General features: G+C 40.7%; 1 protein-coding gene across 3 annotated transcripts in view; it reads right to left on the minus strand.

The window, feature by feature from the left end:
* DOCK11 (dedicator of cytokinesis 11) overlaps window positions 1-25,365 on the minus strand; it is a 191,150-nt gene that overhangs the window by 127,671 nt on the left and 38,114 nt on the right. For all 3 annotated transcript variants that reach the window (XM_059679693.1, XM_059679694.1, XM_059679692.1), the window contains exons 2-6: window positions 17,905-18,021; window positions 17,722-17,811; window positions 16,984-17,066; window positions 15,586-15,655; window positions 14,585-14,680 (exon numbers count right to left, since the gene is read on the minus strand). In XM_059679693.1, coding sequence (XP_059535676.1) covers window positions 14,585-14,680; window positions 15,586-15,655; window positions 16,984-17,066; window positions 17,722-17,811; window positions 17,905-18,021 — 456 coding nt within the window. The remainder of the gene's footprint in view (window positions 1-14,584; window positions 14,681-15,585; window positions 15,656-16,983; window positions 17,067-17,721; window positions 17,812-17,904; window positions 18,022-25,365) is intronic.

Here is a 25,365-nt window from a genome sequence, read left to right on the forward strand (position 1 = left end):
CAAACTCCAAGCTGTGTCAAGCATTTCTTATAGTAAAATTCCCCAGGATTGTGGATCTAAAATAATGTCAGAGAATGGGGAGACTAGGAAATAGATTTTTGGTGATTATTGGGGAAATGCATTGCAATGCATCTTATGTTACTCACAGGAGTTCGTTTTTAGATTTAAGGTTGCCATTTGCAATCACCCATCTAATTATCCAGTTATGATCTCTGACTATTTTAAGAACTATAATTATGAAAAGAGTTTTATTTGGCAACATCGTTCTTGAAAACTACTTCACTTCTGGCAAAGTAGCTGAAATATCCACAATTTATTTCTCCATAGCATGAGTAAACAAAAAATAGGAACATGTTAAGGGACATTTCTTTTTAGGAAAAGCAGTAAATAGATGTAATGAGCTTGCAGTTATTTTGGACTTGTTTAAACATCATTGATTTTGCAATGAATGACAAAAATATACCAGTGGGAGGAACACCCTAACAGGTTAGACTGGTAAATGCTACAGCTTCTATTTCAGGGAGTGGCCATGTGGGCTATGTCTTATCAACAGAAAGGAGTCCAAGAAGAAAAATATTGTTTTGTTTTTCAATGCCAATCAAGTAAATGTTGCTGCATTAGTTTACAAGGGTAGAAAGTGTGTGTGTGTGTGTGTGTGTGTGTGTGTGTGTGTGTGTGTGTGTAGCATATACATATATTTTCATATTTGATTCACCCACAGTTAAGTTTACTGGAGCTACAATTAAATAAATCTAGATTCATACACAAGTATACACATGCTAAATACATACAGAAATATACAGAGAAATATATATATGTTTGCTTATTTTCACAACAATGGTACATTCACAACTGTTATTAAAATGATGGAACCAGAAGACCTAAAATTACACACTGAGCTTATTTAAAATGAAAAAACACCACTTTCTAAAGTTATTATAATAACTATTTGAGAAAAATTTTGAAAAAAGATACATTTTCCAGGCAGAAATTAATATGAAAAAATTAACACCAGATTAGAATCTGAACAATGATCAAATCAAGAACTCAGTGATACAATCTGTAGAATCCACTTGCAGAGTCCATAGCCAGCAACAAAGAGGGACAGAGGAAGGGAAAATACAGAGCAAACAGTTGTGGCACAGAGTCAAATTATAGTCTATAAAAATTTTTTCATGCACAGCTGCCTCACCAAGCAAAGACATTTTGTGGCAACCGCCACTTCCAATATTAGCCAAGCACATCATTACAAAAGAGATGGAAAGGGATCTGAAATTACAGTAAATCACTTCCTGTAACATTGTAATTATGTCTAAATGTGACACTGAGGTAGGTAGCTCATGAATCTGGGGAGAGGGCAGATGCCTGCAAGTCATTTGATCTTGATTTGCAACCAGCACTCCTGCTTGTCAGCAGTGAAGCTGTCCTCAAGACTCTGCTTTTCTCAGTTTCCTCACTTATAAAATGATGTAATCAGACTACATAATCTGTATGATCATTTTTTTCATGATCTACAAATAATTTTATTGAAACTCAATGAATAACACAGCAGCCTTCCTAGGCTAGGGGTAACCCTCCCCCAAATGATTTTCTACAGGAAACTGGGGGTGGGATAGAAGAGGGTGGATAAATGGTATAAAAGGAGATTTGGCTTGGGATGGTGAACACACAATACAATATACAGATGAAATGTTATAGAATTGTACGCATAAAACCTGTATAATTTTATTAACCAATGTCACCTCAATAAATTCAATAAAATAAAAATAAGTAAATAGCACAGTTTGTAGAGTAAGGAAGTTTTGAAAAGTCATTTCTGTCAAAATCAGACTCTGCCTCAACAGATCTGTAAAATCTCTCCTCTTTCTAATATTCTATGAGATGTCAGATTTCAACATCTGGGAAGCTTTTAGGGTGACTTTCAAAGAAAAAAAGGAGTAGCCTAAATCTCTCATGTGGAACCAAAAGGAAAATCAGAAAAATGACTTCCCTGACATTTTTTAAATTTCCAAGATGTTGCTATTTCGGGTACAGGTCTACATTGTGTTTTTTTTTTCCATTTCAAAAAGAAGACAGCTGTTAAAATAATGACTATACAGTGGTAATTATTCTATATCATACCTTTCATCTGAAGGCCTCAAGTCCTTTGTAACCAATAACTAATTATTTTAATGTCACTAGGGAATAAGAATCATTATCCACATTTTATCTACTAGCAAACTGAGAGACCGAGAACTCACTCAAATTCACAAAGGCAAGTCAGTTTTGGAACTAGAATCATAATCATGTGACAGAGACAAAGAGAATTTTGCCCACACCCATCTAATGGCTTCCCATCGAGGTTCAAATAAGACTCAAAATACTCACCATAGCCTGGGCTGATGTACATGATCTGGCCTCAAATGATCTCTTGGACTTTATTCCTAATTCTGCTGCTCCAACTACACTGGTTTACCTGCTGTTCCTCAAACACCCCAAGCAAGCTCCTTTGAGCTTTTGCATTTTCTGTTCCCTTAGCCTGGAATCCTCCGCCCACCCCCCCTCCACATTCTTCACTCTCTTTATTTCTTTCAGGTCTTTACTTGAATCTTTCCTCCTCTGAGAGGTCTCATTGTAGCACTGTATTTTATTTTTTTCATAGAAAGATCACTATCCACATATATATTATTCATCTATCTGTTAATTTATTAATTGTCTCTGTTAGACTGATAAGGTCCATGTCTCATCCACTGCTATATTCTCAGGACCTATACCAGTGCCTGGACTCAATAAAATATTGCAAAATGAATGATGAATGAATAATTCATTCTTCAGTGCAAATTCTCTAATGGTTTCATACAACAGAATGGTGTTTCTTAATGCCCATATTCTTCCTTCTCACCTTTATTATTTTTCCTAAATGGTGAAGTCAGCTGAAAACTTCCCACCTTAATCAGTGAGAAGCATAAATTCTGACCAGAGGCCCATTCATACCACCCAGAAAAATAAATAAAACAGAGAGGAAGCCAGAGGAGATCATTCTGAAGGCCCTCAGCTGTGTAGATGAGAACCTTTTGAACATGACCCTTTCTGGAGCAAGAACAAAGGCCTTTTAACACTCATCTGAATCAAAGATGGAAGGCAAGAAATTTTGAATACCTAGTATCCTCTAATTTAGGAGACCCTTTTATCATCTATATAATAAAGAGCCAGGGTCCTAACGACCAATTACCACCTAAGGCTTGACCAGACCTGAAGTCATTGCTGGGTTGCCATGATGACCCAGCACTGACTGGGGCCACTATGGGTGCCTTGACCCAGCACTGACTGCCAAGGGGGCTACAGATCAGGCCCGGAGAGAGGGCTGCAGAAAGAGAGGTAGGGTCTGATCCATAGCCTCTGTAGCAGCTGTTGATCAGAACTTGCCTCTCTTTCTCTCCTGGCCTGGCCAACAGCCCGCCTCCATTTCTCTCCAGGCCTCCACAGGGGCTGCTGATCAGCCCCGCCTTTCTGATCAGGCCCCATTGATAGGCCCAGAGACGCTGACTGGCATAGAAACTGACCAATCAGAACCAAATTGGCTGGCAGAGGAGGGCAGTTGGGAGCAAGATCAGGCCAGCAGGGGAGGGCAGTTAGGGGTGATCAGGCAGGCAGAGGCAGTTAGGGGTGATCAGGCCAGCAGGGGAGAGCAGTTAGGGGTGAGATCAGGCCGGCAGGGGAGGGCCATTGGGGGCGAGATGAGGCCGGCAAGGGAGGGCAATTGGGGGCAACCAGGCTGGCAGAGGAGGGCAGTTGGGAGCAAGATCAGGCCAACGGGGGAGAGCAGTTAGGGGCGAGATCAGGCTGGCAGGGGAGGGCAGTTGGGGGCTCGATCAGGCTGGCAGGGGAGGGCAGTTGGGGGCTCGATCAAGCCGGCAGGGGAGGGCAGTTAGGGGCAATCAGGCAGGCAGAGGCAGTTAGGGGCAATCAGGCAGGAAGGCAGAGAGGTTAGGGGTGATCAGGCAGGCAGGCAGAGGGGTTAGGGGCAATCAGGCAGGCAGGCAGGTGAGTGGTTAGGAGCCAGCGGTCCCAGATTGTGAGAGGGGTGTCCAACTGCCGGTTTAGGCCCAATCCCTAAACCGGCAGTCGGACATCCCCCAAAGGGTCCCTGATTAGAGTGGGTGCAGGCTGGGCTGAGGGAACCCCGCCCCCTCTGTGCACAAATTTCATGCACTGGGCCTCTAGTTTTACATAACAAATCTTGAGTGTTTACCTATGTGTGTTACCTAAAGGGTAATTATTTTCTGCTAAATTACATGAACCAGGACCCCTGAGAAAGGATGCTCTAAAGGCTTTAGAGCAAAGTAGGTGGGACAGGAGCAAAGCAGAAATGGGGCCAGGGAAACTGACTTGACTAATGTTTCAGACAGAACAAAAAAGAGGCAGTGAGGAATGGGACAAAGCAGGACAGCAAGAGACATACTGGATCTCAGAGCTGTTCTACAGAAAGGTAAAAGGAACACTGGGGAAGAAAACCCCACAACTCACCAGAAAACTGAGTTATGCTTAATTGCAACAGAATGCCAAGAATGTCACCCTGCTGCAAAACCCCTACCAGTAAGGTGGCAATCTAATGTATTACTCATCTCTCTGCACCATCTCATTTTACAGTCCTACCAAGTTTTAATATATCACATAGGCCTACCCACTGGGAAACAGGTTAAAAACCAACGAGCTTTTCATAAGTAATTCCACCATAACTGGGCACTGGAAATTTTTTAACTAGTTTGAGGCAAAGTCTAGTAGGAGGGATCCACAATCCATCCTTCTCATTACAGATGAACTGTTTTATCAGCTTGTGTTCAGCATCTCATGGCCCTGCTCAAATTTTCAGTGACCCTCAATTACCCACATGGCAAGGCTCACATGCCTGATCCAGCATTCAAGGCACTCCCACTATTCTACTAATAATATAAAATGATAACAATTGCTGACATCTGTGGAGTGCTTACTCCATTACATTTGCTGGCTAAGTGCTTTCTTCATAATGTATCATTTAATGCTCATAACCACCCTCTGTGGTAATTACTATTATCATCTCCATGTTACAGAGGAGAAACTGAGGCACAAGGAAATATCAAAGGACCAGGCCAACTTTATCTCCCATTACAACTCAACTTCTCCTAACACAACTGCCCTGTACATATTGCCTGCCATACTCACCTCATTTCTCATTCCCTTTCTTTGAGGTCCCACCTCCTTCATGAAACCTTCTCTGACCCCAGGTCACAGTGATCTGGACTCATGTAACAACTGGTCTCTGTACCACCTTTAGACAATTCATTATTTTTATTGTGTCTCATCACCCCAAATAGGTTTTAAGCTCTACATGTTACTTCTTTTCAGCCTCCGCAATGCTAACATGTTTTACTAGCGTTCAACATATATTTGATGATGAATTCATTGATTTCTAATAGTATCAGGCATATAAGAAACCCCTAATAAATGATTTTTGACAGTCACCAATGAATAAGGGGAAATAAAACATAAAAAACAAATTCATATTACCTATAAAATGAGTGCAATCCATTTGTTAGCTGTGAGAGACAGTGTGGTAGACTTGGAAATACAACTCACTAACATATCAAAGATAAAAGATTTTCTTTTTGTTCCAACAAACACAGTAACCTCAGCCTCCCAGCAATTATTTTAATATTGTATGTGCTTTTAAAGGCAAAATCCTCTTTTGATTTGTTGTTCTCCCACTGTAGAAGGGGAAAAAACCCTCCCATAACAATCAAAGAGTTAGTGGGGACTTTTAGACTTCAGATATATAACAAATTACTCTCTTTTGTACAAAAAAGGGGCACCAAAAGTGAGTCATATATCAAGCAGTTGAACTTGCAACCCCGATAACATACCAAAACACTTCAACGTTTAATTGCTGAGCATGGGGAGGAGGAAGCTAGAGGAATGTGATCAAACTGAGCCAAGAAGATGCATAAAGGTGGGTGTCCCAAGGGTTAGCCAAGAATCTGCAGCAGATTTTTTTAATGAAAAACCACCCTTGAGAGCAGATTCTTCCTTATTCCATATATCATTATATCCCTTAGGAAAAACAGTTCTAAATACCACGGGAAGGTCATGTCCAATATCATAGCTATCTAGTTCACATTAAATTCCTTCACTAATACAAAAAGAAGTTAACAAAAGCAGATGTGTCCACCAACTACTTGAGAAAGAGGGAATGAAAATGAATAGGTTTCTGTGGGAATTGGAATCTCTGTCAAAGGGATCATTTCTTTTCTATGATCTTAAACTTCTCTCCAAAACTTTTCCAGGAACTGAAGAGTTGCAATGGGTGTGTTTTCATTAACTAGAAATTACAAATTGAGGATATTAATAACCTATGACAGGATTTGTCTTGTTTTAACATGAACACCAAGAATAAAGCAAATTATAAGCTCTGAGTAAAGTGGTCACTGGCCCCAGGCAACCAAGAGAGCTTCTGTAAGAGCTGTGTGAGGCCAACATCCTCCTAGTGAGAGGAAGTACTCAGGCATTGAGACTGTGACTTGTGGAGTGATCCACATCATTAGCCTCTCTCCAGTAGTCTGAGTTCCTCCGGGCTACTTTCTCAGTCAATAATGGGGATGCTCAAAAAGCACTTCTGGGGAAAAATGACAATTGCAGAAAACGGTGAAGACTATATCTTAACAACAGACCAGATCTGAGGGGAAGGCGTACACTGGGGAAAATGCAAACTTTTATTCCATAAAAAGGGGATGTATAATCTTCACCAGCCCCTTTTTCCCTAGAGCCCATCACCATCAACTTGAATGTTCTTGAAAGCTCTGTGGCAGCTAGCTAGGGAGGTTTAACTTTCTAAAGCAACCCATATATGAATTACTTTAGTTACATTATTCAATCACATTACAAGTCATGTGGCTGCTTTCTTAAAGGACCTTATAGTAGGCATCTTCTGATTTCCTTTTATCTACTGGATTTTGCTGAATCTCTTCTCTTTTTTCTTCTTTCTTTTCTTTCCACCTTCTCTCATAACTTTATTTTTACCTTCATTGTTAATGCATTCCCTTATTTCTGACAGTCAAAATGTCCAGGGCCCAACCAGCATGGCTCAGTGGTTGAGCGTCAACCTATGAACCATGTAGTCATTGTTCGATTCCTGGTCAGGGCACATGCCCGGGTTGCTGATTGCTGGCTCAATCCCCAGTGTGGGGCATGCAGGAAGCAGCCGATCAGTGATTCTCTCATCATTGATGCTTCTATCTCTCTCTCCCTCTCCCTTCCTTTCTGAAATCAATAAAATACATAAAAACAATAAAAATAAAATGTCCAGGGAAAGAACTTGGACTTGTTGATAAAGGCACTTTAAAGTGGTTGCACATTATTTCAAACCTTCCAAAGGATTAATTCTACATAATTTTTCAAATCCAGAAATTTGTACATGAACAAAAACCCTTACATGCACAGCTCACACTAAAAGGCACCAAGTTTCTCTGCTTTAATACATGTCAGCCCCAGAGTGATCTACAGGCTAATGTCAAGCCACAGCGCATCAAGAAGGCACAGATGAAATAGGAGAGAATATGCGTGGCTCCTGCAGGCTGTTATTTGCCAATGAGTCATGATGAATACCCAGATCCTTCTGCTGTAGCTTCCTGGTTCGTCTGCTGTGAGTTTACAGAGCTATCAAAGCTTGAATTTTCCAATAGAAAAGGTTCTCTGCTCTCAACGTGGTGAGCTCTAGCCCTGTGGTGCTCGTTGCTAAAGCTACCAAAGCTTCTCACCAGTGTGGGCTGAAGGTCTCAGCAGGCAGGGGCCTCCAGATGCATCCAGGGTAAAACTGCCACCAACACCAGGAAAATGACTAGATAATAGCACACCGGAATCATCTTCCCGTCTGCTTGTGAGACTCATTAATTTTCTTCACTTTAAAGCCATCGGAGTAGAAACAAATACCAGTATATAGAAATTTCCTTTCAGAGTGTCTCATAGATTCTGTCAGCCCTTTATCTCAGTTCTTTTGCCTCTGCTCTTCCCAGCTCTCCTAGAGCTGTGTCAGCCAGTCACCCCACCTTTAGGTTTAGCCTCTCCCCTAGGCCTGAGCCAATCCAGGCCTGAAGCAGGAGGAAGGTGCATGACCCCCACCTTGGAACAGAACACCTCAGGGTACAAGCCCGAGTCCCCTGGTGCACCTTGGTTGATAGGCCTGGACTTCCACTACTCCAAATTCCAGCCTGGCAACTACAAAATGGCTGCCCATGCCCAATCCACTCCCAGCCTGCTCCATACACTCACGTGCCCTCTACTTATATACAGAGAGGGTACAGAAACATTGCAAGTTTCAACTAATTTCAATGATGGTGAACTAAATAACAGTTAAAACACAATTACTCTAGGAAAAAAATATCTTGGCAAAATCCCTCAGATGCCTTAACTGAATTGGGCTGAACCTTCCTCTCATGTCCATTCTAGCAGTGATTAATCCTGCAATACAACACTACTGCTATGGCTTAGGAGGTGAAACCAGGAGAATACAGGATATATATTCACCTCCCAGAAATCCAAAATGGGGACTCATAATCCATAATGGAAAATAGCTGAGATAAGTGAAATCCATACCCAGAGACAATTCCCAAATCTCATTATAGGCTTTACTGTTTCAAAATAGTCCCTATTCTATTTTTTTTTTCTTTTTAAAGCTGTGTAACACATATGACCAAGTTGGTTTATTCTTCTTTTCCTTCCTTTGCCTACTGGTTGGTAGAGGTTTTCAAAAGAAATGTGTTTTTATGGTCTGTGAATTATACCTCACAGAAAAAAAAACAAGTGTCCAAAATATGAACAGCTGGAGATAAAAAGAGGGAAAGCAAAGAGCCTGTGCTCAGCAGCAGCAGAATAACAATTAGCTGGAGACAAACCGCAGCTGTCCCCTTTAGCCAGGCCATGTGGTCATCAGGTTTCCTCAGACCCTGCACCCTTTCATGAATTTCTGTTTCCTGGCTGGCCCCTGTAAGTGGTGGACTTTGCAACCTTGGAGATAGATAATACACAAGCTAAACAATCGACCTCTGACTGACTGACTTCATCTTCTATTGCTGTTGTAACAAATCACAAACTTAGTGGTTTCAAACAGCACAAATGTATTACCTCACAGTTCTATAGGCTAGAAGTCCGACATGGCTCTCACTGGGCTCAAATCAAAGTTGTAGCAGAGCCCTGCTCCCTTTCAGAAGTTCTAAGGTAGAATCCTGCCTGGCCTCTTCCACCTTCCAGTGGCTACCCACATTTCTTAGCCCATGGTTCCTTCCTCCATTGTCAAAGCCAGCAACATGGCACCTCTCAACATAGCTTATCTCTTTCCCTAACTCTCCTCTTTAGCCTCTCTCTTCCTAGTATAAGCACCCTTGTGATTACGTTGCCCCCCTCCCCGAATAATCCAGGATAATCTCCTGATCTGCTGATTAGCAATTTTAATTCTCCTTTGTTAGGTAAAAGAATATTTACAGCAAGCATGTCAAACTCAAAGTATAGTGGGGATACCTTAGATCAGTGATGGCGAAACTATGACATGCGTGTCAGAGGTGACACGTGAACTCATTTTTTTGGTTGATTTTTCTTTGTTAAATGGCATTTAAATATATAAAATAAATATCAAAAACATGTCTTTGTTTTACTATGGTTGCAAATATCAAAAAATTTCTATATGTGACACGGCACCAGAGTTCAGTTAGGGTTTTTCAAAATGCTGACACACCGAGCTCAAAAGGTTCGCCATCACCGCCTTAGATCAAGCATGTCAAACTCATGGCCCACAGGCCGTATGCAGCCCATAACGAATATTGTTGTGGCCCAGCCATTATAACGGTATGTAAGAAACTTTTTAATAAAATTTCTGGTAACTTAATTTTTACAATATCCTGTTATACATAATTATTAATAACGAACTACAAAGTTTGCTAATGACTGATTACTATAATCGTGTTGCATTCATTTCCCTTATGCCCCTTATGCACAGGCGCACCATTCTTTCCACTAACACTAGCAGTGAATATTTTAGCAGCCGATTGCCATGTCATTAGTCTTGGACTGACTTATTGGTGTGTGCAACAGGAAATATTTCACTTTCAGAGAAAAAGAAAAACAGGTTTATTTGTGTTACGCTTATTAATTTGTGCAGTTATTCAGTGTCTGGTTAAGTTAATGTTCAAGAAAAGATATTAATTTTTTATTAAAATGTTCTGCTATTTTATGTTAACAATAACTCATTTATTTCAGCCCTTTGTCTTCAGCATGTTTCTATCAAAATAAACTTACGTTTCTATGAAAATTAAAGCTTTTTTTTTTTTTGCAGCCCACATAAACTTAAACTTTGTTTATTTGGCCCGTGTTAGTCTTTGAGTTTGACCTGCTTGACTTACAGGTTCCAGGGATTAGAACATGGACATTTTGGGGTGTGGGGATATTATTCTGCCTACCACATCAACCAATCCATATTTCAAAAATTAGGAAAAAACTTTAAAGCATGTACTTTTTATAGGCAACTGTATTTTGATTTATAATATAATGGAGACCTTAAGAAAGTTTTATGTAAATCAAATTATAATTTACAGGCATTAGATCAATTCACTATTGAAAGGAACCCTGTGGTGAATTGTTTTATAAAGATATTAGAGGCCCGGTGCACAAAATTCATGCATGGGTATGGTCCCTAGGCCTGGCCAGCGACTGAAGCACAAGCGTCTGGCATGGAAGGGCAGGTCCCAGCTGACCTCTGGGCCCTGGGCAGCACCTGGGCTCCCGCTCACACCCACCTTAGCCTGGCGCCACCTGCTCACCTGCTCCACCATCCTGCTGCGGCCCCGCTCTCATCGGGGCTTATCAGGGCTGGCAGTGCCTCCACTGCCACCCGCTGCCAGTGCTGCATGGCCAACACCAGCCACATTCCACGCCATCCCCTGGTGCTCAGCACACATCATAGCGAGCAATCAAACTCTCAGTCTGACAGTCGAATGACCACCCAAGGGGACAATTTGCATATTACGCTCTTACTATATAGGATTAAGTCCCTAATGTTTTATTTTATGCTTGAGCATGGACAGAACTTTTAATTTTTTTGAGAATGTTAAGGGGAAAGGAGCGGAGTCAAAAACTATAAAACTTCTGTAGCCAGTGTGGCTCAATGGTTGAGCATTGACCTATGAATCAGGAGGTCACAGGTTCGATTCCCAGTCAGGGTATATGCCTGGGCTTCAGGCTCAATCCCCAGTGTGGGGCATGCAGGAGGCAGCCGATCAATGATTCTCTCTCATGATTGATGTTCTATTTCTCCCTCTCCCTTCTTCTCTGAAATCAATAAAAATATATTTTAAAAACAAACAAACCATAAAGCTGTCCTGACCAGTTTGGCTCAGTTGGTTGGAGCATCGTCCCACACACCAAAAGGTTCAATCCCCAGGCAGGGTGTGTATGGGAGGCAGCCAATCAATATTTCTCTTTCTTTCTCTCTCTATCTCTATCTCTCTCTTTTTCTCTCTCTCTCCTTCCTTCCTTCCCTCCTTCTACCTTCCTCTCTCTTAGATATCAATAAAAGCATATTTTTTAAGAACCATAGAACCATTTTCTAATAACCTGCACAGAATTGTAACCTTCACATATGCATTCCTTTACCCAGATAACTCTTACAGTAGATATAATAAAGACTTGCAACTCACCCACTCAGCCAGTGAGCACCAAGAGTGTGCTGGTTAAGAGCAAAGGCTCAGCCCTGACCGGTTTGGCTCAGTGGATAGAGCGTTGGCTTGCGGACTCAAGGGTCCCAGGTTTGATTCCAGTCAAGGGCATGTACCTGGGTTGCGGGCACATCCCCAGTGGGGGGTGTGCAGGAGGCAGCTGATCAATGTTTCTCTCTCACTGATGTTTCTGACTCTCTATCCCTCCCCCTTCCTCTCTGTAAAAAAATCAATAAAATGTGTGTTTAAAAAAAATAAAAATAAATAAAAAAAGGAGCAAAGGCTCAGGCATCAGCCTGTGTAGGTACAAATCCCATCTCTGAAAAGTTGGAGTTCTGTGACCTTGGGTTAATCATTGAATTTATTTGTGCCTCACTTTCCATATCTATAAACTAATAATACAGTGCCTCTAACACAGGGCTTCCATGAGGATTAATTGAGATCCAGAATATAAAACACTTAGTATGGTGCCTGGCACATACTCACTAAATGGAGTCTCATAATCATGTGCAAAGGCCTGTGATTAGGTGCAGGAGACAAATAAGAAGCATCCTACAACTTATTATTCTTTATTTTCAGAGCTTGAAAATGAAAGTGAGAACAGGACTTGACCACTAAATGGAAAGCAGCAAGTGAGATATTAAATCAAGATAAAATTTGAGTCTTTCCTTGGTAGATACCCATGATTTCTGCTTGCAGGCAATGTGCAAGACAGAATGACCTTCAAAACTTAATGGAAGTGTGAATCATCTTCAGCAAACCACATGATCTTATACTGAATATCTGATAGAACGGTTCTATTGGGGTATCAGAGAATAATTTATTTCCCTGCTCAGAATCTCCAAGGAGCTTGTTAGTTTTACCTTTGGATTTTAATGGTTCTTCAGTCTACCAAACAAAGCCAACCTCATGTCTGAGACATTCAAGGTCCTGCACAATGTAATCCCTTTCTCTGTTTCTACCTTGTGTGACAAAGCCCTTACACAGACCCATTATTCTGACCAAACTAGAAAACTCTCTAGTTGTGCTTTAGCTGGTTTGGCTCAGTGGACAGAATGTCAGCCTAGGGACTGAAGGGTCCTGAGTTTGAGTTTGATTCTGGTCAAGGGCTCATGTGAGGGTTGCAGGAGGCAGTCGATCAATGATTCTCTCTAATCATTGATGTTTCTAACTCTCTCTGCCTCTCCCTTCCTCTCTGATATCAATAAAAATATATTTTACACAAAACGAAAAACTCTCTAGTTCTGACAGTACTAATGTACTGCTTTATGTAGTAGTTAATTTGATATGTTTTGTATCTAGCTAGCCTGGAAGTTATCGGAGGCAAGAAACCCCCATCTTACATAACCATGTATTTTCCCTCTACACATTACATTTATTTCCACATAGAAATCTTTGCCAGAAGGTAGGGGGTTTGGGGGGCTGGGTGAAAAAGGTAAAAGTACAAATTGTAGGTACAAAATAGTTACAGGGATATAAGTACAGCACAGGAAATCTATTCAATAACATTGTAGTAACTATGTATGGTGCCAGGTGGGTACTGGAAATATTAGGGGGAATCACTTTGTAATGTATATGATAGGCTAACCCAGGGGTGGGCAAACTTTTTGACTCGAGGGCCACAATGGGTTCTTAAACTGGACCGGAGGGCTGGAACAAAAGCATGGATGGGGTGTTTGTGTGAACTAATATAAATTCAAAGTAAACATCATTACATAAAAGGGTACGGTCTTTTTTTTTTTAGTTTTATTCATTTCAAATGGGCCAGATCCGGCCTGCGGGCCATAGTTTGCCTACGGCTGGGCTAACCACTATGCTGCACACCTGAAACTAATAGGAAATAATATAAAATGTAAACTGTACCTGAGAAATAAAAATCCTATATAATAAAAGCCTAATATGCAAATTGTCCCCTCGAACGGTCGTTCGTTCAACTGGGAATTCAACCAGGAGACTGGGAGTTCGACCGCTCGCTATGACATGTGCTGACCACCAGGGGATGGCGCAAAACATGGCAAGTGTTGGCGACTCACTGTGACTTCTTGCCGGCTACTTGGGGGCAGGGGTGACAGAGACAGAGGTGTGTTGAGAATGTGGTGTGTTCACCCAGCTCACTCTCACTCCCCCTGCTACCCTCCCCTGGGATGCCGGGGCTCTCATGAGGAGCCCGCCCCACACCCATGCTGCCTCTTCTGGATGAGCCTGGCCACAGCCACTGGGACTGCAGGGCCCGGTCGGGCTCCCTATGGGTTTGCGCAGGAGCCGGTCTGCGAGGCCAGCCAGGAGAGAGCGTGCTGCCCACTGGCTTCTGTGCAGCGCTGCTAGAGGCCCACACTGTGCCCCCAACCACAGCGTCCAGCCACGCTCACTGCATCTCCGCATGGGGACTCGGGTGCCTTGATTCAGACAGAGGGGGGCATGCGGGGACCAAGGGGCTGAGGTGCTTTCCAGGGCCCAGAGGTCAGCTGGGACCTGCCCTTCCATGCCAGACACTCATGCTTCAATCGCCAGCCAAGCCTAGGGACTGCACCCATGCACAAATGTCATGCACTGGGCCTCTGATAAGTAAATAAAAGAAACAGAAACTTTGATGCCCTTTTGTTTCAAAGCTACTTTCTTTATTCCTCTGAAAGTCTCCTTTTTCAACTTCTTGATTCAGAAGATAATAACTACTTTTCTTTTAAAGTTACACTTCTTAATTCATCCTAAGACTTCAGATTTTTAAAATTGCATACATCTGTGAGAATCTTCTCATTAAAGTTTTTTTTGTTAGGGTTCATTGTAAAAAATTTTTTAAAGAAATATTCTTTCTAGACAGGCTACTAATGAGAATATCCTTAAAATAATGAAATACTATAAGTACTTCTTACCTTCATGGTAACTGTGATGGTGCTATTTACATTTGCTTTGTACAACCAGCCTTGTTTTATCACACCACCCTTCTGAGAACACAAAGAAGATGAATCCTGAAAAGAGCAAAAACCATCAGTGAAACAACAGCCAGCCATCTAATCAAATAGTATTTGGGGGGCACGAACTAGGCCCTGCTCCAGTTTCTAATCGAAGCCTAACGGTCCCTTCCCTCCAAGAAGATGCCTGATTAAACTTAAAATGAAAGACTCTGTGCTGTGCACACAGTAGGCACTCAATATTTACTTAATTGTATGAGCCGTCATCTGGGAAAATCTTCTGCATTATGTCAACAAGCAAAATGCACCTCAAAATGTCACAGACATCCGGGCCATCTGTCCCCTGAGGTATATATCAGGCAGGAGAGTCCAGGTGAATCATCACATCACATACCCAGTGCAGGAAAATCGACTCCACAAGCATGTCCCACAGGTGGTAAAACATTCTATATAATCAAAGCCTAATATGCTAAGTGTCTGACCATTCGTATACGTGCACTGACCAGCAGGGGGCAGACGCTCCAACCAGTAGGTTAGCTTGCTGCTGGGATCCAGCCGATCAGGACTGGGTGAGGGCCCTGGAGCCCTCTTGCGGCCCCTCCCTGGCCCTGATCATGCACTGGTGAGGTCCCTCAGCCTGGCCTGCACCCTCTCAAAATCCGGGGCCCCTCGGGGGATGTCAGAGAGCCAGTTTCGGCCCAATAACCACAAGTCAGGCCAAGGGACCCCACCAGTGCACAAATCTGTACATTAGTCCTCTAGTGTTTATATAAAATCACAGCCCAGTTCACTTGATTTTTCCCCCCAATTCCATTTGTAAATGCAACTTTTTTAAAAATATCTAATTAGTTTGAAAGTTGGCCACAGGTCATTCAAATATAATTCTCCCCCTCATCTTTTCTTAAGGAAATCCTCAATAGAAGGGACCTTGAAGAAACCAGTGCAGTGGCCCCAATCTTTACCTCATCTTTCTCACAGTCCTCATCAATTTCAAATACATGATTGGGAATCTTTTCTGGTCTCATGGATTTGCTGAAAATGCAAGAGAATTGTCTTAAATGCTGAACAGAATAAAAAACATAACATAATAAGAAAGACTTCTTTCTTTCACAAGAAAATGCCAAGACATGAAGAGGAGAAATTCTTTTCTCCTTCCCAAACTCAGATTCTCTCCTCTGACTAAACTTATATTACCTTATATTACCTTTTAATTGTATGAGCCGTCATCTGGGAAAATCTTCTGCATTATGTCAACAAGCAAAATGCACCTCAAAATGTCACAGACATCGAGCTATCTGTCCCCTAACCCAGTCCTTTTATATAAGGACTCCCACATGTGCAGCCAGCAGCAAAGATATAACTAAGCCCAGATACTTTATCAGGGAAGGACAGAAATTGTCAAAGAATGTGTACCAGAGCTGTTATTGGTGGCAAAACCTTATCTTTCCCCAGGTCAAAAAGCAACATAGTGTCCTGGCCACTGTGGCCCAGTTGGTTGAGTGTCATCCCATGCACAGAAAGGAATTCAGTTTGATTCCCAGGTTGCAGGTTCCATCACTGGTTGGGGTACATGCAGGAGGCAACCAGTTGATATCTCTCTCTCTCTCTCTCTCTCTCTCTCTCTCTCTCTCTCTCTCTCTCTCTCCCTCTTAATTAAAATATATTTTTTAAAAAGCAAGAGTGTAATTACAACTCTATCATCTGTTTGGTGTATGACCTCCAACAGGTCACCTTAGGACTCAGTTTTCTCCTCTGAGAAAGTGCTTTAAAAACTATAAAAGGATATACAAAGTCTTATTTCTCCAAAACTTTATCTGTATGCTACCCTGTGAGGTTGGCAGTATTATGTATGAGAAAAGGGGGAAAAAATGAGGGCTCAAACGGACTGAGTGACTGGCCCAAGGTCATCCAGCAAGTATATGGTAGAAATAAAATTTGAACCTTGACTGTCTGACTCCTGAGCCACTGTACTCATGGTGGTCCTTCAACTCAACTGAAAGAGATACACTTTGTCAAGCGATTATCTGGGGTCATCAAATTGAGCCATATATTTTCTAGCCTTTTCATTGACACCACTGGAAAATACTCAGTATGTTATCCAGAATCAAATAAAGACCATTTTATGGTCAATATAGATAGACCAAAGCCAAAAAGTGAACTCATACATTTTGGAAAGAATTTCAGTGAGCAAAGTGAAGACATACTCAGTTACCCAAAATATTGCATTTACAAAACATGCTGGTTGCTTGAGGTTTTGCTTTACCATAAATTATAACTAAGAAGTTTCACAAGTGGTTAAAAAAAAGATAAAATGCTTAGTAATTCACCTTCTGAAGGCTTCACTTGAATTCTGTACTTACCACGGCAACATTCGAAAGTCTCCAGAGAAGTCTTCATACTTGTAGTTTACCACATGCCAATCTGTGCTGTAGGTTTTAATACACTGAAAGAAAAGAGAAATCTTTAATTTGATATGTACGAAAAGTATACATATAGCCATTTTTTAAAAAACCAGGTAATGAGCTGTAAAACTTAAAAATCACTTGGGAAATTTTGGTACTTGGATCTTCCTTTGGGGATTGACTGTTTCTCTAAACCAGTGATGGCGAACCTATGACACGCGTGTCAGAGGTGATACGCGAACTCATTTTTTTTGGTTGATTTTCCTTTGTTAAATGGCATTTAAATATATAAAATAAATATCAAAAATATAAGTCTTTGTTTTACTATGGTTGCAAATATCAAAAAATTTCTATATGTGACACAGCACCAGAGTTCAGTTGGGGTTTTTCAAAATGCTGACACGCCAAGCTCAAAAGGTTTGCCATCACTGCTCTAAACCAATTGGCAGCAATAAATGCCAATTCTTATGCTCTCTTCAACACTGAGTCCAAGTGCAGACAATATTCAAATCCAAAAGAAAAAGACTAAGAACACATGCTACTTGTGAAAGTATTTAAGCTGTAATCTCTGTATCACATCATATAGACTTATGTAGGTCAATTAAAGTAACAGCAATTTTATTTTCCATTTATAATAAAAGGAAGAATATTTGAAATATATGATGAATGTTCCTCTGTAACCTTTGAGCCTCTTACCTCCTTGACAAACAGACTCTGGGCCCTTTTCTCAGCATCTTCTGGGACAGTGGATTGCACTGTTCTGCGCTGACGACTTATCACCGAGATCTAGAAGACAAGGATCATTCTTGCTGTAAAAACTGGCTTGGCAAATGCAGGGTTTTGTTTCTTTTTAAAAAAAAAAAGTGCTTGTGAACTCACGGATATGTCTTCCATTGGAAACATAAGCAGGTCTCTGAGGGGGTCACTGTAAATCTGGGTTTTTCTTTGCAAGATAACATTCTCATAGTCCAAGGGCTCAACAACTTTGGTCTTCTCCTTAATAAGAAGTAAAGGGAAAATTAATATGGTCAAACTCATAAGGTAAGTTTCTCTCCAGGTGCTAAAGATACATTATTTCACAAGAGAAGAGATTACAGATGATGATAAGCACTTAAAGGAGACACTTTTTAAGAGATATATCCTCCATAACTAGACACACACAACAAATACATACACATAGACCTCTCTGCTACAGACAAGAGTTCTGGTGAGATGACACTGTACTCTGCTTATCCATGTGCCTTCCAAAATTTATTGAATTTAAAGTAACACAGCCCAGCTAGCATGGCTCAGTGGTTGGGCATCAACCTATGAACCAGGAGGTCACAGTTCAATTCTCAGTCAGGGCACATGCCCAGGTTATGGGCTCAATCCCCAGTGTGGGGTGTGCAGGAGGCAGCCAATCAATGAGTCTCTCTCATCACTGATGTTTCTATATCTCTCTCCCTTTTCCTTCCTCTCTGAAATCAATATATTTTAAAAAGTAACACAAAAAGTTGAGATTTATTGAATATGCACTATTCACTGAGTAACTGGGGGAGAAAGTATCAACATTCATGTGTCTACTCTGTACCAGGCACACTGTCCAAAGGGTGTATCAATTTCTGGCATAGTTGGGGCAAGCACAGGTACAAGAGATGCTTGATCCAATGGTCATGGCATAAAAGGGTTAGGTTCCAAGTAGCAAAGTCAGTGGATCCCTGTTGGACTTCCAGGCGACCTGGGCATTGATAGTAGGGCCCCATCCTGAGGCTAAAGTTACAAGGAGCAGGGTCAGTGACTCTGAGTAATCTAGGATATGATTTATTAATAACAGTGCTAAAAGCATTTACTGAGCCTTTCTATATACAAGGCATCATGCCAAGGCTTTCTCTACATTTTCTCATGTAATACTCAAAACAATGCTATAAAATAGGTTTAATCTTTATCCTCATGTTATAGGTGAGGAAGTCCTGAACTGAATTCAGGTTAAGTAACTTGCCCACCTTCAGAGCTGGAATTCAAACCTGGGTCTATGACAGTGGTCGGCAAACTCATTATTCAACAGAGCCAAATATCAACAGTACAACAATTGAAATTTCTTTTGAGAGCCAAATTTTTTAAAGTTAAACTATATAAGTAGGTACATTGTTATTAACTTAATTAGGGTACACCTGCGCCGCGTCTTCCGTCGCCCGACTGACCGACACCCCCCATTTCTTCTAACACCACTTCTTCAAAATAGACTCGCCCAGGCCAGAAACCGACTTCTGCGCATGGGCCACGAAGTTTCAATCGCACTGTATGTGCGCGCCCATACGAGGTATTTTATGGAAGAGCCACGCTCAAGGGGCCAAAGAGCCGCATGTGGCTCGCGAGCCGCGGTTTGCCGACCACTGGTCTATGACTACAAAGGTGCTGTTCTCTACCTCAGGCAGCCTTTCCTCCCCTCAGAAATAACAAACCTACTAATGTTCAAGGTACTGATCTTGGAATAGAGTCCCATCACCTACCTTCCTACCATCTTTTCCTTCACTAAACTTCTATAATCTGACATACCATCTATTTACCTCTCTGCCTATCTAAGAACAGGGATTCTCCTTTCTAGTTCACTGCCAAAATCCCAGAACCTAGAACATTCAGTAATTGTTGAATGAACTTTGACATATTCAGATTCAACCAGAGCCTTGTCTCAATACACTATGCTAAACCAACAGGGGTATATTAGTGATTTCTAATAATATTTTACTTAAAGTATTTTTCTTAAAAATTTTATAATAAATTATTGGGATGATCACTTAGTAAGTCATAAAATGTCTAATCATTGGGGTGTATGCCTGAAATGAATACAACACTGTATGTCAACTGCAAAAATTAAAAATGATTTTAAAAATTTATAATAAAAACTATATAAAGAAAACTTGAATTTAAGATATATTAAAACATCATAACAGATGAATTTAAGATTATATTAAAACTTAACATCATGATGGATTATGGGGTTATATTTATATTTGTGTACAAAGTATCTAAGGCAGTTTCCAGTACAAACTATCAACACAATCCTTTGATAACAGTTTTTAATTGGTTCATAACAGGTCACAGCAATAGCACAGTTCCATATCTGAAAGGCATCTCAGAGCTTCCTCTATAAGATTACTTAGAAAGATAAGTATAAACCACTCTAACCAATAAGAATCAGTGTTCAACAAGTCTAAAAGATCCTAACAATAACAGTACAGAGGTTCTTCCACAAATTAAAAAAAGAACTACCATATAATCCAGCAATCCCACTTCTGGGCATATATCCAAAGGAAATAAAATCACTATCTCAAAGAGATATCTACACTCTCATGTTTATTACAGTATTGTTCACAATAGCCAAGACATGGAAACAACTCAAGTGTCCCTACAGATGAATGGATAAGAAAATGTGACAAACACACACAATGGAATATTGTTCAGTCACAAGAAAAAAGGAAATCCTGCCATTTGTGACAACACTGATAAATCTGGAAGGCATTGTGTTAAGTGAAATAAGCCACACAGAGAAAGACAAATACTGTATGGTAACACTTAATGTGGAATCTTAACAAAGTAAGTAGAGCCCAGTCGGTGTGGCTCAATGGTTGAGCATCCACCTATGAACCAGTAAGTGACTGGTTCGATTCCTGGTCAGGGCACATGCCTGGGTTGTGGACTCAAACCCCAGTGTGGGTCATGCAGGAGGTATCAATGATTTTCTCTCATCATTGATGTTTCTCTCTCTCTCACCCTCTCCCTTTCTCTTTGAAATCAATAAAAAATGTATATTTTTTAAAGTAAGTAGAATGGTGGTTTCTAGGGGCAGAGAGTTAAAGGAAAATGGGGGAGACGTTGGTCAAAGACTTTCAATGTAAGATGAATAAGTTCTGAGGATCTAATGTACAGCATGGTGATTAGAGTTTACTTGTAAGTTGTTGAGAGAGTAGATCTGATAAAGTTTTCACCACACACACAAAAAATGTTAACTATGTGAAGTGACAGATGTGAATTAAGTTGACTGTGGTAATCATTTCCCAATGTATAGATATATTAAATCACCACATTGTATAATTTAAATATGTACATTTTATTTTTCAATTATACCTCAAAAAAGCTAGGGAAAAATTTCCTAACGAAGGTATACTTCAAGTCCTAAATTTGGACTTGTAGAACCGTGAGATCAAATCAAGCAGATCACCCCTATCATGTTTGTGAATACTTATGAAAATTGAGTCAAAATAGAAAAAATCCTATTTGGGGACCTCAGAGATTTTCTAATAGGAAAGTTGGACTCCTTGTCCCTTATGTACCATGTTCGCATGGACCCCAAGAGAAAGGAAACTGTGGCTGCAGCTTCTAGCTCTAACACTCAAAGTCTGTGATCAATTTCTCAGAGAAATTAAATTAATAAAGCCGCATCTAAGAAGGCAAGCTTTAGGCACTGAAAATAATTTCAAAGTCTTGCCTTTGTGCCAAGTATCCTCCTAATAAAGATTGCAAAAAATGGTCCTCAAATTTCAATGTTTAACCTGTTGATTTGCATCTGTTAATCTCTCCATACAATAATTTCACAAGTACCTTCTCCAAGTAACTTTGGAAAAATAAAAAGAAAATGCTCCTTTCAGTACTGCAAGGTAGTTGACAAATTAATATGGAAAAGCATATGTCAAAATGAATCCTTTTTTAAATATGTTTTATTGATTTTTTACAGAGAGGAAGGGAGAGGGATAGAGAGTTAGAAACATCGATGAGAGCCGAAACCGGTTTGGCTCAGTGGATAGAGCGTCGGCCTGCGGACTGAAAGGTCCCAGGTTCGGTTCCAGTCAAGGGCATATCCCCAGTAGGAGATGTGCAGGAGGCAGCTGATCGATGTTTCTCTCTCATCAATGTTTCTAACTCTCTATCTCTCTCCCTTCCTCTCTGTAAAAAATCAGTAAAATATATTAAAAAAAAAAAAAGAAACATCGATGAGAGAGAAACATCGATTAGCTGCCTCCTGCACACCCCCTACTGGGGATGTGCCCGCCACCAAGGTTCATGCTCTTGACTGGAATCAAATCTGGGACCCTTCAGTCCGCAGGCCGACGCTCTATCCACTGAGCCAAACCGGTTAGGGCATGAATCACTTGTTTAAATGCACAGTATATGCCTTCTAAAAATGAAACTCATAGTTCCCTATGTGTTTTGAAAGCCATATATTCACCTTATAGAAAACAAGGTTTAACTTTTTATTGAAAACTGATTAAACTAAGCATCCTGGGTCTTCACTCCTACTTCTTTTGTCAGGGCTAGCTCAATTACAGAAAAAGTTGGAGTGGCTATTCTGGGTCCACAAAGCCTCCCCTAATAAAAGATCTAGGCCTGTGAATCAGACTTCATCTTTTAAAGAAAAGAGGAGGGGCTGAGCCACAACACCCCCTCCCCACCCCTGCCTCCAATCCCCATTCTGAACTCTAACCCTCTCCCAGGCATTAAAAGCACAATTCAAACTAGAAGTGGAAGAGAGAGGCTATAGTAGGAGTCAGTCCCAAAGAATACCCTACATTTCCCTTCCAATTGGATTCTTGTAACTCTGTTGGCATCCAAGATGAGGCACACCTTTGACTTTTCGATTTACGATTTAATGGTGGCTCTGCCTTGCCGTCTACAACATATCCCTTATCTAACCTTATTTATTATTTTATTATTTGACTTATTATTAGGGTTACCCTAAATAAAGCTATCATTCTCTCAGGGTTTTCCTTCCTGCCTGTTTGTGCACAAATTGGCCCTAAAGGTGCTTTTTCACAACAAGGAAACTGTCTGATAATAAACAGTACTTTATAAACACTCAAATAATAGCAAGGTCCCACTGTGCACTACTATACAGTTCTGTAGCAGTTTTAAGTAAAAGGCATACGTGTTTATACAATCTGGAGAGAAGCAAGCATATGTTTCATACTTCTCTCTTCCTAAATAGTGACAGGAAAACCGTCAACCGAAATTTGGAACCTACTCAGTTTCCACCATGAAAGGGAAAAAACAAAACAAAACAGTTTGCCTTTGAAAGTTCTCATTCACTGATGTCCTAATCTCTCTTGTAATAACTTGCTAGTGATATTACAGGTTATTGTTGTTTAACTTGAAGATCACTTTGCAGTCTTAAAAAAACACTTTCATATCATTGTCCAACCACTATGCTGTACACCTAAAACTAATATAAAATAATATTGAAGGTCAACTATAATTGAAAAATAAAAATTTTCAAAAGTGAACCCCACTTTCGATATACATTCTACCTATTTCACACAAAATCCTTTCCACTAGACAAAGAAAATACTATCATTTCAACTTATACATGAAGAAACTGGCTCAGAGGCTTAAGATCAGCTGTCTACATTTAGTAGCAGAACCAGGATTCAAATGCACGTTTGAATCCTGCTCCTCTTTTCTTCTTTATTTTCTTTATTTTTATTATCTTTATTGTTGAGAGTATTACAGATGCCCCCCTTCTCCCCCTTTCTTCCCTCCCTGGTTCCCACCCCACCCCAGGCCTTCACCACCCTATTGTCTGTGTCCATGGATTATGCATATATGCATATAAATTCTTTGGTTAATCTCTTCCTACCCACCCACCCCCTTCTCTCTGAGATTCCTCTTTCTTTTCTTAGCAGTGTTTCCCAAACTTGACTTATGTACAATTGTCAAAAATTTTGGCACATCTTCTGAAATAGCACATCCTATATAATAAAAGTGTGATATGCAAATCGACTGAACAGCAGAACAACTGGTCGGCAGAGGGTGGAGCCGGCAAGCAGGTGTTGCCAGGCCAGCGAGCCAGCGGGCAGAGGGAGGGGATGGCAATTGAGGGGCAGCAGTGACCTCAGTCGGACATCCCCTGAAGGCTCCCGGACTGCGAGAGGGTACAGGCTGGACTGAGGGGCTGTCCCCCCCACACCCCAAATGCACAACTTTTTGTGTACCAGGCTTCTACTATTTCATATTTTTCTTCAAATCAAATCTCTTCTTTATTGAAATACCTTTATTGAAACAGTAATCTTATATCATCTTCATACAAGAAAATAAATCAGTATTTTCCAAACCTCTAACAAAATAAAATTTAAAATGTCATCTTTGTACCATTGTTTGGGACACAGTGCACTCTTCCAGGCTTGCTCAGGCCACTAAGGACCAAATCTAAATGGACTTCCTCCTTGTGTAAGCCCTAAAACTGAAGCAATATATGATTCTACAAATGGAGATAATGTTCTGATTTCTAACGTAGAGTGGAAGGACAGACAGTGAAAAAGGAAACTTATCAGTGCAGACTCAGTTACAGTCTGGTTTCTTGATCCAAGGAGAGGAAACATGGATCCTAACTAGTAGTCATTAACAGCATCAAATACTTAGACTTAATGATTTTGTGGTGATTCCTATGCATCCTGTACAGGATGATTAATCTTTCATTATCTGAACTATATCTGTACAAATATAAAACCCAGCTGGTAATCCTAGAATAAATATGTATGTGCCATGTAGATATTCACTCATCTAAACACACATGCATTTAAAAATACACATGGCCCTAGCTGGTTTGGCTTAATGGACAGAGCATCGGCCTACAGACTGAAGGGTTCTGGGTTCGATTCCAGTCAAGGGCACATGCTCGGGTTGTGGTCTTGATCCCCAGTGTGGGGCATGCAGAAGGCAGCCAATCAATGATTCTCTCTCATCATTGATGTTTCTCTCTCTTCCCTCTCCCTTCCTCTCTGAAATCAATAAAAATATATTTAAAAAATACACATGACTAGCAAGCCTATTTATGCTATCATTAGAAACACAACTATATAATTTCAATTTTATTTAAAAAGCAATAATAATTGCATGACATTTATCAGTCAAGAATGTGAAAAAAGGCTGGGTTACTTCTGCTTAGATATTACACCAAAGGTCATTAGTTTCCTGGGAAATCTTTTACTTTAGAAACAAGTTCTCCTTAAGAATTCTAAGAATGTGTCTTCTGCAAGTCTAAAGTGAACACTCACTGGCTTCACAGAATCCCTCCTATAGCACTGGGAAGGAGACGGAAAGCTTAGCAGTGGGGCACAGGGCCAACTCAAAAATCTCCCTGCACCACCACCATCACCCAATTCACTAAATTAAATTTCAGTGCAAAAAGGAGAACAGCTGGTTTAAGAAAGAGAATTATTTTGCCCAAAAGTTAGCAGCTCATTTTCACAGTATTGCTGTCAGACTACAGTTTCAATGACATCTGAGCCCATTCTCATCCTATCTAATAAAGAGGTAATATGCAAATTGGCCATCACTCCAACACACAAGATGGCCGCCCCCATGTGG

The sequence above is a fragment of the Myotis daubentonii genome, chromosome X (genome assembly GCF_963259705.1).
Source record: "Myotis daubentonii chromosome X, mMyoDau2.1, whole genome shotgun sequence".
NCBI lineage: Eukaryota > Metazoa > Chordata > Mammalia > Chiroptera > Vespertilionidae > Myotis > Myotis daubentonii.